Genomic DNA, 14,125 nt, shown 5'->3' on the forward strand with positions numbered 1-14,125 from the left:
TGTTGTTTAAAGAAAAAATGAGCCACTGGTGGCATACTCTGCCTTATTTTTCTTTCAGTTCATTTCACTCAGTCGTGTCCCACTCTTTGTGACCCCGTGGACTGCAACATGCCAGGCCTCCCTGTTCATCACCAACTCCCAAAGCTTACTCAAACTCATGTCCATCGAGTCGGTGATGCCATTCAACCGTCTCATCCTCTGTTGTCCCCTTCTCCTCCTGCCTTCAATCTTTCCCAGCATCAGGGTCTTTTCAAATGAGTCAGTTCTTCACATCAGGTGGCCAAAGTACTGGAGCTTCAGCTTCAGCATCAGTCCTTCCAATGAATATTCAGGACTAATTTCCTTTAGGATGGACTGGTTTGATCTTGCAGTCCAAGGGACTCTCAAGAGTCTTCTCCAACACCACAGTTCAAAAGCATCAATTCATCTGTGCTCAGCTTTCTTTATAGTCCAACTCTCACATCCATACATGACCACTGGAAAAACCATAGCTTTGACTAGATGGACCTCTGTTAAATAAACAATTATAATCAGTCATAACATTTACAATTTATCTGTACATAAAAGAGGAAAAGGACATTTAAAGGAGGGTATTTAGCTATAGGTTTAGCCAGACCATTATTTTAAAAGTTCCTGGTCATTTAATTCGTTGCCATTGCTTCTTCCACTGTACTTAGCAACAGGTCCTGTTGTATAGATATTTGAAGGTTTAGGAGGCATTATCTATTCTGAATGTTACCCCCCCACCCACCCAGTCTGTCCAGATGATCTCAGAGGCAGAGATGCACACATTTCCTGGGTTATAAATAGCATTGCCCTGATGCTCTTCTTTCCATAGCACTGCAAACCCAGCTCCTGTTCCTTTTGTCTTTAATGGTGTTGAGAGTAAAATCAGTGTGTGGGGTTCTGTTGGTGTTCCTAGGTTCTTCATACCTGTGTCAATAGTTTATATACTTTTGCGTTAGATTTCTGTAGTGAAATCCACACCTCCAAAAAGCACGCAGTTGTCTGTGAGCACTGCCATTTTCTTTCACAGTTACAAACGGAGTTGTCATTCCCATGTAGTGCGCCTTAAATGCCCTAGAACAGAGGGCTCACTGTTACCACAGTGTCTTCCCTCTGGTGCCTTTCCCAAGCACCTCCCTTTGCTCTCTAGTTCCATGGTACACCAAGATTTGAAAGTTGGATTTCTCTGGTCTTCAATCTCTGGAACCTTCAGGCTGCTGATAGAATGCACGTTTGCTCAAGCTTTTGGGAGCCTCCTGAGTGTGGTCTCCGAGCCTGCTCTGCAGGGAGGTGGCGCTGCATAGATCCTGCAGGATTCCCTGGCAGTTTATGCCTTTTACAGGTGAATGTTTGTGCTGATAACTGATAGCAGAGAGAAAGCAATTGTATTGAATTCACATTGTTTTTAAAAGTGAAAGCACCTCCACGGATGTGGTATGAAAGCATTTTTGGTTTGTCAGGGTATGAAATTTAAAAAATCAACTTTATGGGGTGGCACTGAACATGATTTTTTAAGCTACTTGGTCTGCGTGTTGCTGTGCAGCTTTGAACCATGTGGAATTGTGTTCCATCAACCAACTGATCGTGCCCGTCAGTGGGTAGAAACAGATGCCCAGGCTGAGAGCATAGGAAGTCCACAGGCAATGGGGAGAGCAGCCCAGAGCCAGGCCTGCCCCTGGGCTCCACTGTCAGACAGCAGGTAGTTTCCTCAGGTACCATTTCCTGGACCAGCATTCCGCGGCTTGACTCTTGAGTTGTTTTTAATAGCAAATATTTTGAGAAATAATTCACTTACCATGATTCACCCATTTCAGAATATACATTTCAGTAGTTTTTAGTATATTCACAGAGCTGTACAGCCATCACGACAGTGAGTTGCAGAATATGTCTGTCATCCCCCAAATAAACCCTGTACCCTTTAGCTATCATTCCCATCTCTCCCCTGCTCCAGGCGTTGGCAGCCAGACTCGTCTCTCTGTGTCTACAGATTTGCTTACTGGGGACTTCCGTGTAAATGGGATCACATAATAAACCTTTTGTAAATGGCTTCTTTTCACTTAGCACACTGTCTTCAGGAATCACTCGTATTTTACATGTATTGATACTTCATTTCTTTTTATCACCAAGTATTTTTGATGGTATGGGTAAGCCATGTCTGTTTAACCATTCATCATTTGATAGCCATTTGGGTTTTTTGGCTGTTATATGTAATGCTGCTATGAACATTTGGGTGCAGTGTTATTTCTTTTGGGTCTTATACCTAAGAAGTGAAATTGCTGGTTTATAAGTCCATTTCTCTAGCTTCCATTAGGAAGGAATTGGAAAAAATAGCCATTAAGAAGAACCGGGCAAGGGAGAGTTGAATTTTTTCATGGAACATGTGGTAGGGCTAGAAACCCACTGAGCTTAGGCTGTCCCGTTCAACGACTAGTGTCTTTTCCTCCTTTGCCTCTCTGTCTGAGTGGCCCCTTCTTGGGGGTCTCCTTACTGTACCCCTGGGCCACCCCCACTGCCCTCATCACTGCCCTGTTATGTCCTGTTGTGACATTTGTCACCAACATGAGTTTACTGAATTTTTCTTAGACTTTATACTGAACTATAGCTCTAAGAGGGCAGGAGCTTGTCTGTTTTATTCACCAAGTCATCCTTAATACCCAAAACTTAGCTTTTGGAGAATGTTTCCTGGATCTCCAAGTGTTCTGGAATAAAATGACTAATGTATGACACGATAAGGTGATTGGGTAACTAAGGCTATAGGGAAACCACTTCGAGAGAGAGCAAACCTTTTTGGTAGACTTGATGTGGCCCTCTGGAGTCGGTCACGTCTGCCCCTGAGGAAACAGAGGGAAGGCACAGGTGTCCCTTCAGAGCTTCTCAGAGGAAGTAACCCATGGTCACTGTTCTGGCAACAGTAAGTTTTCGTTTTTGTTTTTTTTTTTTTTTAGCAAAGGCCATTTGTCAGATATTAGTGAGGAAAGGAAGTGCAATGTGTAATTTCCTAATTATCAAATTCCACATTGGAATGTTGCCATTCAGTGAGCTGTTTTGATAGGGAGGAAGCTCAGTGAGGAAAGGCTCACTGAGCTTTCCTGATAGCTCGGTTAGTAAAGAGTCCGCCTGCAATGCAGGAGACTGCGGTTCAGTTCCTGGGTCAGGACGATCCATTGGAGAAGGGATAGGCTACCCACTCCAGTATGCTTGGGCTTCCCTCGTGGCTCAGCTGGTAAAGAATCCTCCTGCAGTGTGGGAGACCTGGGTTCAATCCCTGGTTTGGGAAGATCCCCTGGAGAAGGGAAAGGCTACCCACTCCAGTATTCTGGCCTGGAGAATTCCATGGACGATATAGTCCATGGGGTCGAAAGAGTCGGACACAACTGAGTGACTTTCACTTTGGCTTTGATAGGGAGGGAAGGCTCACTGTACCATACTTCAGGGTGGACTCATCATGGGCTCCTGAGTTCTGCTTTTTGGAGCCAGCTTTCTTGAATAGTAGTGAAGACGTTAAGTGAAACAGTGTATACACAGCAGAAGGAAGAAAGGTTGGCACTTCTTGAGAGGCGTGTGAAGCTTGCTATTTGTCATCCCCTTTGACCCTCGCTGTCACAGTCCACGTGCATGTCAGGTGTGGGGACCCCCATAGCAGGTCTGGATGATTCCTGTTTTGCGCGGTGCCGTAGCTCTGGTCATGACTGGTAAATCTGGTAGTACTGGCTGTAACCAGTTACCATAGAGCTGAGAGCTTTAGGGACTGACTCAAGCACAGTTAGGAAGAAGAGCTGAGAGCTTGCTGTCTTAACTCAGGGCAACGAGATTTACCAGTCTGGTTTTGTGGCGGCACACAGAGCAGCTCTGCATTCCCTTTAGTTAAAACAGTATTACGATCATAGCCCTTTGAAAGCAAGGAGCTGTAAGGTGAGAGAGAGGAGAAGGGAAGTGTTGGGAGTCTTAGTGTGACAGGCATACCCCCGACTGTGCCGCGTGAGAAAGAGACATCCCAGACCATCGCAGATGCACCGAACGGAACGCTGGAAAGTGTCTGTCCCGGAGCCGCTCTGGAAAGGTCTCCCCGTGCCCCCCAGCTGCCAGTCAGGCTTCCCTCAGCAACAGTCAACCCACTTTAAAGCAACGATAAATCTAATTTAAGGACACAAATTGAAAAAGTAGATTTGTTTATTGCAGTGTTAGACTTATTAACTCACAAGAGACATGAGCCTTGGTCTTTCTGTTTACAGATATAAAATGGAACTCAAAATGAGGTTTAATGTGCTGCCCAGATCATGTTCCCTGGACAGATTTTTTTTCTCCCTTCAACAGTAAATTTTAGAATCAAAAGGACTGAAAAAGAGGAATAAATAGATTGGGTGGCATTCTTCAAATCATTTTACAGCTTCCAACCATGCATTATAATTTCAAAGTAGCTGAAAAGCAGTCTGAGTTTTTAAAATGGTCCATTCATTCAGAAATATTTATTAAGCAGATACTTATGTGCCAGGCGTTGAGACAGGGCCTGGAGATGGCCCGGGAGCACTCAGGCCCCAGCTCTCACCAAGCTTGTATTTTATTGTTGGTAAAGACAGAAACTACTGAGTAAGGAAACGGCAGTTTCAAAGAGCTGGAGAGGCTGCAAGACCCAGCTCTGGGAGAGTGACCCATGCATGGGGAAGCAGCTGGGGTTTATGAATTCTGGGCCCAAGAGGTGAGTTAAGGGGTGTGGCCATATCAGTTGCAGGTCATTGACTCACTTCAGGTGTGCTGAGGGAGGTGGACCACGGCACTGTGCTCTAGCGTCACAGCAGGTGTCCTTGTTCTGGGCCTGTGTCGACTGGTAGACCCTTGTAGCTTCTTGGTAAAAAGCTGTTAACACACTTTGGGACTTTCTAGAACACACTAGAAATGGACATCTGTCATCGTTGGATGATTGAAAGACTAATGGAGCTGCAGTATATCAATAGGAGGAAGCATCCTACAGTTGTCGTTACATCAAAGTATATAGACCACACTAAGATAGTGAATCTGGCAGTGACACCTGGAAATTAAGGAAAAACATAAAATAATATATCTATGTTGTTTATATGTGCTAAGTTTACCAGTTTATAATTTTTAATATTCAAAAATAAAGCAGGGGAAGCAGCCTGGTACAGGAGCCACAGATGCTTTTTCAAGCATAGCTGTGAGATGCGCCGAAACAAACCGTAGCTCCGGACTTGCGGTGACAGAAGATAGGCCGATTTTCTGCTTCTGACCTTGGCCGTGTGGTCAGTGGCGTCGTGGCCACCAGAACCAGGTTGAGGGGTGTTGGCCAAGCTGTTGGAACTGAACTGTTATGTCTCACCCCTTCAGCATGTCTGCTCAGCCTTTGATGCCATTCGCTCTTCAGTCACAGTAACTCTTCTGTGTGAGACACAGGTTTTCAGACTCCCTTCCAAGGAACCCAGACTCCCACCCCCAACCAAAGACATTGAGTGTTTAAGATGTTTTCTACCTGACTGATTTAAACCACTTGAAGAACTCACTTATATTTTTCCTCCTTGATCTGTCTATATGTATAAAGTTCCAAATTACATTATTATAAGAAGAATTATGTTTAAGGAATATCTAAAAACTACTTTGGGAAATTAGACCATTAGATAGTAAGTAGCCTGTACGGGAGCATTCTCATAAGAATTTTTATTTCTTTAAAATGGCTTGTTAAAATTGAAGACAAAAAAAAAACAACAAGATAAAAGGTATAAAAGAGAATTGTAAAGTGTTAATGAACACAGGGTCTAGGGTATGTAGTGGATTGCAGACAGAAGCATCTGGTCAGTGTGGGAGACTGGGAGTGAGCTGGTTCAGGGGATTATTCTTCCTAAATTGGCATTTCCTCAGTGTCCAATCCCCTACCCTCCCACGCCTGGCACCTTGCATTCACACTTGACTGTAGGCTGAGAGGTGCTCTGTTTCCCAGGGAAGCCAGAGCAGGTTTCTTGTGCAGAGGAGTTCAGCCCACAGAGGAAAGAAAAGGCCCCACAGTCAAGAACACCCTAGATTTCCTGGCAGGACGGGCTGACACTGGCTGGAGCCAGCTCACAAAGGCCTCCTGGCTCTGTGTTCTGTGGCGTCATGCTGGTGCATTGGGGGTGGGGAGTGTTAAACATTCACCCGCATGGGCTTCCTTTGCAGATCAGGGGTCAGCAGCCTTGAGCCTGCAGGTCCAGCCCACTGCTTGTGTTTGAAAATCAAAGTTTATCTGAAGATAGCCATGCCCTCTCATTTACATATTGTCTATGGCGGCTCCTTTGATACAGGGCAAATGGACTAAGAAGCCATAGATGCTCACTGTGACCCTTGACTGAAAAAACTGGCAACCCCTGATCTAGAGTTTAATACCAGTTAGTTTTGGATGCATTAAAATTTTCAGATTGAAAAGAGTTTGGGGAGAGGCAGGCATGTGGGGAGTTATCTTTCAGTAGTTTTTCTTTCCGTTTCCATGGGGGAGCCCCAGCATGTCAAGGCCATGGTTATATCACAGAGGTGCCCATTGGGTCATGGGACTTGTCCCTGAATCTGAGCCTGGTTTGACCATACAAAGCAGGTGCTGGAAATCAGAGGAGCCAGCCAGAAGTCGTTTGTCTCGCCTCTTGGGTAGCGATAACGTCCTTGAAATGGTAGAAATGCCGTGCAACTCAGGCTGGTGCTGGGGCCAGGCTGTCTTTGCAGACAGTTTGCAAAGTCCCCAGGCGTCTGGCCCCTGGGTGTACTTCCCAGGGGTGGCCTGAGAAGTGCCCACTGCCCCAGGCTTGAGGACCTTCCCTGCAGGCTTCCTCCCCTGGCCACACCAGCTGGTGTCTCACTGTCCTGAGTCCAGGCTCGTCTTCCTGGGCTGCTGCAAGTCCCACCCTCCCTGCCCACTGCCCACCTGACAGGCACCTTGCTCTTCTGGTTTTCAGCAGTTAACAAACTTTTCCTTGGAGTTGATACCCTCAGCGTTTTTATGAATTCAATAAATAGAACTCTTGAAGTAGAAACAAAAGCCAGAAACATGCTGCTCCTTCTAAGAGGACAAGCAATGACTGTGAGAGTCGCTGTCCTGATGCTTGCTGTGGCGACCTGGGTGGGCTTCCACAGCAGCCCACGAGCAGAGGCTGTTCTCTCTCCGACCTTGGGAGACAGTTTTGTGGGTCAGGACCCAGGGGTTATGAAATCACTTCAGCAGGTCACTAACCAGAGAAAAGAAAAACAGAAACTTATCAGTAGTTGCTGTTAAAAAAGAAACGTTTGTTTCTGTGTGTGTGTATACACATGTATACACATCCTTTGCAGGAAATGATTTGGATCTCTGGCCCACACGTCTGCTCGCGTCTCTCAGGCGGCTCGGGCCCGTTAGCACAGATACGCTTCAGTGGGCTATGGGACCAGCAGCATGGCCCTAGGCGGTGGGCACACTCCTGTCCTGGAACTAGCTAGCAGGATTTGGGCTGAACCAGCCACTCTCTGCACCGAAGACTCGGTGAGGAAAAGGTGGGCTTCCAGGGCCCTGTGAGACCACACGCTCTGGAGCTCCTGGAACAGGGGTCCGCCAGCCCTGGTCTTCACCACCACGGGCAACTCCACTTCTTCCCACTCCTGAAATACCCCTTCTCTGATTTTCTCAGGTTTCTTATTCTTTTCCTGACCCGATTCCCCCCTCCCTCAGCCTTGCCTCTTTGCTTTGGTAGCCTGACAGCGTTGCTGGAATTCCAGCTAAGATGTTGGCTGGCTCAAGGCTTTCAGGTGATTGCTGGTGTGGGTTTGGAGTCTTTATGAATCTGAATCACAGTTGAAAAAGCCATTAAAAGTTTTTTTTCTCTCTTGAGACATTGTGGTATAATGTGAATATTTAAAATGTAAGCATTGATTGGTTCTGGTGTATGTATCTACCCATTGAATGCCAATGCTGAATGAAGAGTCAAGAAGTCGCAGATCCTGTGGCCGGGCTGGGTATTCCAGGAGTGCATCTACAGTGTTCACTTCTCATCTCGCCGAGGAAGCTGAGAGGCGAGGTGACCTGCCCCCACTGATGAATAAATTAATTAGAAAATAAAGAAGAGCAGGTCTACAGAGTGGATAGTTTTGTTCCTAGAGCCCTGCCTCTGTTTCCAAATTCTCTACTGCTCCCCAGCGCTGAGAACTTCACTTTCCTCCATTATCAACAGAGGAAGAAGCTGGGTACAAGTATGTGAGGACCTCTGTCAGGGATTTTTTTGAGCTTCTCAGTGATCTGGAGAAAGGAAGATAGTCCATGAGTACCCACTGTGGAAATACTGTTGGGAGAAATTGAGACAAATGTCACCCTGCTGCCACATTTCAGGAAGACCTCCGTTCCAAGTGGTGACCAGTTTCCTTGCAAATTTTGGGTCCTCGGCTAAAAGATAGAGATTTTCTTTGTTTCTTAAAGAAATACAAAGAGGAGTAAAAACCCTTCCGCAAGCAAGAAATATTTGTTGGGCCCTCAGCCTCACACAGCATCTCTGTGATGTCTTTTAAACATCCTGTCATTGAAATTTTGCAATATATTTAATTCTGTTTAAATGAAAAGCCTTGTTGTTTTTCCTGCTCTTTGCAGGGTGGGGAAAGGGATTGGTCTGTACTTCCTGGATGCCATGTTAGCTTTCAGGGGTCAGAAGACTAGATCTCTTATTAATCGTGACAATACACTGATTTTTAAGAGGAAGAGAAGTGGAAACGCTGACTTCATATTGGTTGTGGAGGCCTCTCTCACTTAGCCCAGCTCCTTAATCCTCTTCCAGTCATAGTGGACTTACCCTGCTAAGAAACAAACCCTAATTTGTGTTTTGTTGTTTCTGTATGTGTAAATAAGATAAAGGAGAGCACAGGGTGGCGGTGGGGAGTGGGAGGCCAATAATAAAGACTTCATTCTCAAAATGAGATCTAACAAAATATAACGTCCCCCAGTTTTGGAATGATCAGCAACTGTCCTTGTCCAAGGCTTGGTGTACAAGCCTGTCTTTAGCTCACGGTGGAGCTGACAGACTTCTCTTGTACTTGACTCTGCAGAGCTGGGACAGCTGTCCCCACGTGCAATTGTGAGAAATAAGGCTCTTTTGCAAGGCCCCAGAGCAGGTCGCCCAGTGCCCTGGCTCTCACGCTGCACGGTGGCCCTCCCACCAGGCCTTCTCCTTTCCCAGAGCTTATGAACAAAGAACATGGCATTTCCGGTGCTGCGTGGATGCAACTGGTGGTACCTGAGGCATCTAGGTTTCATTGAGTTGAAAAAGAAACCAGAGAAATGGACCAAGGGACCCTTTTGGTTCTGTCCTGTACTTGAACCAAAACACGGGAGCGGGATCCGATTGCTCTGGGAGCTTCCTCTGATTGGTGCAGTCTGAGCTCTGGTCAGTGGTTCTTCTGCTTAGAATATCTTAGTTGCTACCCTTTCCTTTTATGCTGTCCCTTTCCCTTGGCCATATAGGAAAGAACAGTTTGTTGAAGGTGGAAAGATTTCTAAGACCTGTTCAGCCCAACCTGTTTCCCTTTTGTTGTGATGATCCAAGGCTATTAGCTCATTTCCGTGCACCTCCGAAATTCCTTTGTGGATGTAAAAAGTTCGTTGGTGTCCTGCTCTTAGAAGTTCAAAGGGCCTGGCTGCCTGTAAGCAGAGGGCACCACCGTGTGCCTCAGAGTGCACTGTAGCCTAGGGGAAGGATTCTTTCCAAGAAATGTTTCTTTACTTCGTTCCTAATTGTTTGTGTGTAAATCTGTTTATAGTAGATTAAAAGAGAAATCCAGCCATCAGTGCATAATGATATAATTTACAGAGGCCCCAGCCAAAATGTTGAAATTGCTTACATTTTACTACTGCCACAAATGGATTGCTGTAAAGGGTCCTCCTCTTTCAAAGGCAGTAAACAACAAAGAGTGATGGAAGGAGGCGTTTTGTTCTTTGAATGCCTGTAGTCACCTCCGTGTATAGCTAATGTGGAACCAGTGATGGAATATAAAACGGTGGACTGCTCACTGGGCGTAATTGAGAGGGCTTTAATGCAGTAGACAGTGGCTCAGGACTGGATTTAGGTAGAGTCTTGGCGTAAAGAGTGTGTCTGAAGTGGCCTAGAGATGAAGAGGAGGTGGAGGAGGGGCGAGACTGCCTCTTATCAGCAGAGGCAGCCAGTGCTGGGATCAGACTCCCATATTGTCTGTAGGGTTTGGGGAGGGGCTTCCTGACAAATTCCTGCTGGTGAATCTTTCATCACGCATCTTCAGTAAAAGGTCCACGCGTGTAGCTTGTCTGTTTTCCAAAGGTTGTGCAGCAAAACATGCAGCTGGAGCTGCCTGCATCAGGGTGGTCTGCTCTCCTCTCCCCTCCAGCAGATACCCCAAGCTCCTCAGAAGGCGCTCTCTGCCTCTTAGGAATGTGGAGAGCAGTGTCTTCTCCCTTTTAATGTGTGTATTGTTACAATCAACAGCACTGAACCAAAACACTTATTGCAGGAAATTAAGTAGTTGTGGTTTATGAAGGAAACCTTCATGGACAGCATCGTGCAGGGCAGAGCACCAGCCTGCCTGACTGGGAGCGTGCATTTAATTTCCCAATTATGTTTTGCATTTATCTACTGTATGGCAGAATTGTATTTTAAAACATCAGAACACCTAAATGAAACATGCACTTTCTTCCCCTAAAGTTGACTGGCAGCCCTTTTAACGAAGAGCATGGTTTCTCTCTTTGTAAAAGACATAAAAAAGAAATTTTGAAGTCTGAGCAGTGTTAACAGAGTAACTTCAAATGGGAAAAGTTCTCCATCATTAAAGTTACTAGGCGAAGGAAACCTACCAGTTTGTTGCTTATGGGATTTTCTCTCTTTTCTTAAGGTTCGCCATCGCTGGTGTGAACTCGTTGTTAAGCACAAATACACAAAAGCGTACAGAGACGTGGAGAGGTTCCTTCAGGAGGATCAGGTAAGTTTCATTTTTCAGCAGATGGGGATTCTTTAAATGCTCTCCCTGACTATGCAATATGCTTAACGTGGGGGCCCAGTTTGTTGCCTTCTCTACTTAAAAAATAAGTGCTTCAACACTTTCAAACGGTTTTGAAGAGTTGGTAGGAGAAATACCTACCCAACTTTGGAGCTTTTTTCTTCTCGGTATCTCTTCAGAAACTCCCCTGGTTTGATGGAGCTGTGGCCCACTGTCATTACCAAATAAAGCATGGGCAGATGTCTTTACGTCTTTGAACCCCAGGTTCGTTAGGTTGGGATTGTGGCCCAGTGATCCGGTGGTGCGTATCTGGGCCTTTGTATGTCTGGGGATGAGGCTGGGACAGCCCCGGCTGACTGGGACAGTCTGGTCTGTGTCTGCACCTGCCATGCCAGGTGGGCCCCTGTGCTGAGCTGCCTTCCTGTGAGGACTTTCCTCACTGGCCACCAAGGAAAGCAGTCACCTTGCAAGGAGCCCATGAGCCTGTTTGAAGATGTTCTCTTTGCCTCCTCTGCTGGGCTGCAGTGTGTGGGGGTCAGCATCTGCCCCCGTCCCCAGCTTCGTGGGCCATGGTAGTGCATGTGCCGTGGCTCTTGTCGACTGTGGCTCGTTCCCTTGGCATGGCCCACGGATGCCTCTGAGGGAGCTTTCTGCAGAGCGCTGCGGGCTGATAGAATGGAGCCATGTTTCTGTTGGGGTGGAGAGTTGGGGCAGGGCAAACAAAGGCTCTTTTGAGAGGCCAGAGTACAGGGGGCACCCAGCAAGTAAGGGCTCGTTATTCCCACAAAGAAAAAGACATGACTTTGTACCAGAAGAAATGTCACATTTGCACAGTGAAGCAAGGTGTTTGGAAACATGGAGGGACAAAATTTAAGAGCAACTTAACGTCTGTTCTGAAAACTGAAACTGACTGCACCGTGTTTGGAGCCGTGGTCTCTGCCAGATAAGGGCTGCCGTCAGCTCTTTCAGAAGGAGATTTTTGAGCTCCTCACCACCAAGTTTTCATTTCTGCACTGTCGTTGGAAGTCCTTGCTCCAGCAGAACATAGTCATAGCATAACTAAACTTAGAACAGGAGAGAAGGCAGAACCAAAGGGATCTTTTTGGTCTTTCGGAACATAACCGACTGTTTTTAAAACTGTAGGGAAAACACAGATGTGATTTTTGCAGCATTGTTTTCGAGACGGAAGAGCCAGCGTGTGCCCATGGAAGGAGAGCAGGCGGGCTGGGCTGGAGCGGCAGGCGTCTTCCAGGGCGGCCTGAGGTTCTCCCCACCCGTGTGACAGGTGGTCTTCATTTCCCAGCTGTGCTGGGAGGGAGGCAGGTCCATGTCTGAGTCACACACACACAGCACTCAGGTCTCCTCGCAACTGCAGGGGTTCCCATAGGGTCAGTCGTCATGGGAGCCTCCCTGTCCCCATCCCCGTCACTAGAGAAATGTTGCCTCTGTCCTCAGTTCCGCCACCAGGGTTGATGGAATTGATCACCGAGAATTCCTTGGGTGAGTCTCAGTGAGGAGAAGGGGAAACTGCAGGTTCCTGAAGCACCGCTGTTCAGCTGTGTGCATTTTCTAGGGCCTTTGTAACTTCCAGCCTAGCACGTCTGTGTGAAGCAAACCCAGACTGTGCCCTCGAGCGCATGGGGACACGTGGTTCCTTTTCCTTACGCTCTCTGGCCTCTGTGCCCCCCACAGGCCATGGGCATCTACCTCTACGGGGAGCTGATGCTGGGTGAGGATCCACGGCAGCAGCATCTCGCCCGCAGGTGCTTTGAGCTGAGCAGGGAGCAGATGGACAGATCCTCAGCCGAGGTGGTGGCTGAGATGTTATTTTAAAGAGGTGATTCTCTCTCTCTCTCTCTCTCTCTCCTTTTTCCATTCTTCGGCTCTAGCCGAGATTCCTCCTAGGAGCCGAGTAAGTCGATAAGCCAAATGGTGAGCCGAGAGCCCTGGCGGCCTCAGTCCTGGGCTCCCGCCCTGAGGGGTAGGTGGCGCCTCGTCTGGCTGAGCGGCCATGAAAGGCCACGAAAGCCCGTGCCGTCCACCCTCGCAGAAAAACCCCTTCCCCAGCACCGTTTTGACCACTTCAGGTTTTGTTATTTGGGGGAACAGGATTCACAGGAGAACATCTTGAGTAGGTTAGAAGGTGAACTGCAGGGCATGACCTCCCCACCCTACCCCTCCAGTCTTCAGGGTGAAGGCTAACGTGGGGGCGTGTCACCAGGCTACCCTGCATCCTGAGCTGTGAGGAGGTGTGTGGGAACTTGCGGTCCCTCGGGTTGTCCCCACCTGGCAGGAGAGGCTGGCGGGTCCTCCTGCCCCCTGCCGGGTGCCTCCACACAGCATGTCCGCAGCAGGCTACCTCGTGTTGGAGCAGAGTTGGAGTGGAGTCCTAAATGATTTAAACTGCTTCCTCTCGTAATTGTGCTTGAAATTGACCTGTTAGATCTACATTCTAGCAGTTGTTAATGGAATTTATGCATTCTGAATGTAATTTAGTAATGATTCATAGGTTTTATAAGTAAAACTGTGGAATTAAAAGTACTTTTTTTCTTTACCATTATCATTTCTCTGACGCTCCGGGTTTCTTCAAGGTTTTACATGATAACAGGGCATGTCTGATTTTGTGTGTGTATGTGTTTTTTTAACTTCAGATTTCATTCTTCATGTTGTATAGATTTTATAACTTTAATGGATATTTGATATTTTATGTTGATATTGTTGGACATTTAATTTGTTTCTAATGTTTTGCTCTTATAAAAAACCATTTCTGTCTAATGTGTTTAACTGCGTTACTTATCTGAGAGAACTCTTACTACTGAAGAGGTTCTTCCAGGAGAGTTGAGCTTTGTTGGCTAGGAAGGGAAGTAATGGGAATAGTTGCTCCTACTGTGCATCTCGTAGCAAAGCGGCTATATGCAGGCTTCCCCAGCGCTCCCGTCGGGCAGCTTCCGAGCCCGTTCAGAGACAGCCCAGTTTAAAAACCATAGCAGTTACACAGTTAAGTGTTACCAGCCACATACAGTGATCAGTACAAATCATATTTCTCTTTAGGTTTGTCACTTCACAGAGAGTTTGTGTTTCTTGAAGTGTATGAAACTACAGTGGTGCAGACTGTGCCTTTGATGTTCGCTGTGCTCCAGATGGTGGAAAACAACCGTGGGCTGCA

General features: G+C 46.9%; 1 protein-coding gene across 8 annotated transcripts in view; it reads left to right on the forward strand.

Moving 5' to 3' along the window:
- The window catches only part of AOPEP (aminopeptidase O (putative)), a 432,382-nt gene that overhangs the window by 415,184 nt on the left and 3,073 nt on the right, over window positions 1-14,125 (forward strand). For 3 of the 8 annotated variants that reach the window (XM_055427418.2, XM_088838095.1, XM_088838096.1), the window contains 2 exons: window positions 10,855-10,941; window positions 12,652-12,796. In XM_055427418.2, coding sequence (XP_055283393.2) covers window positions 10,855-10,941; window positions 12,652-12,792 — 228 coding nt within the window. In that variant the 3' untranslated portion in view covers window positions 12,793-12,796. Of the gene's footprint in view, window positions 1-10,854; window positions 10,942-11,138; window positions 11,224-12,651; window positions 12,797-14,125 lie in introns of those variants that run through there. The other 5 variants (XR_008686140.2, XM_055427423.2, XM_088838098.1 and 2 more) reach the window with 2 other exon arrangements.

The sequence above is a fragment of the Moschus berezovskii genome, chromosome 7, assembly GCF_049115385.1.
Source record: "Moschus berezovskii isolate FMDL1 chromosome 7, NW_MosBer_1.0, whole genome shotgun sequence".
NCBI lineage: Eukaryota > Metazoa > Chordata > Mammalia > Artiodactyla > Moschidae > Moschus > Moschus berezovskii.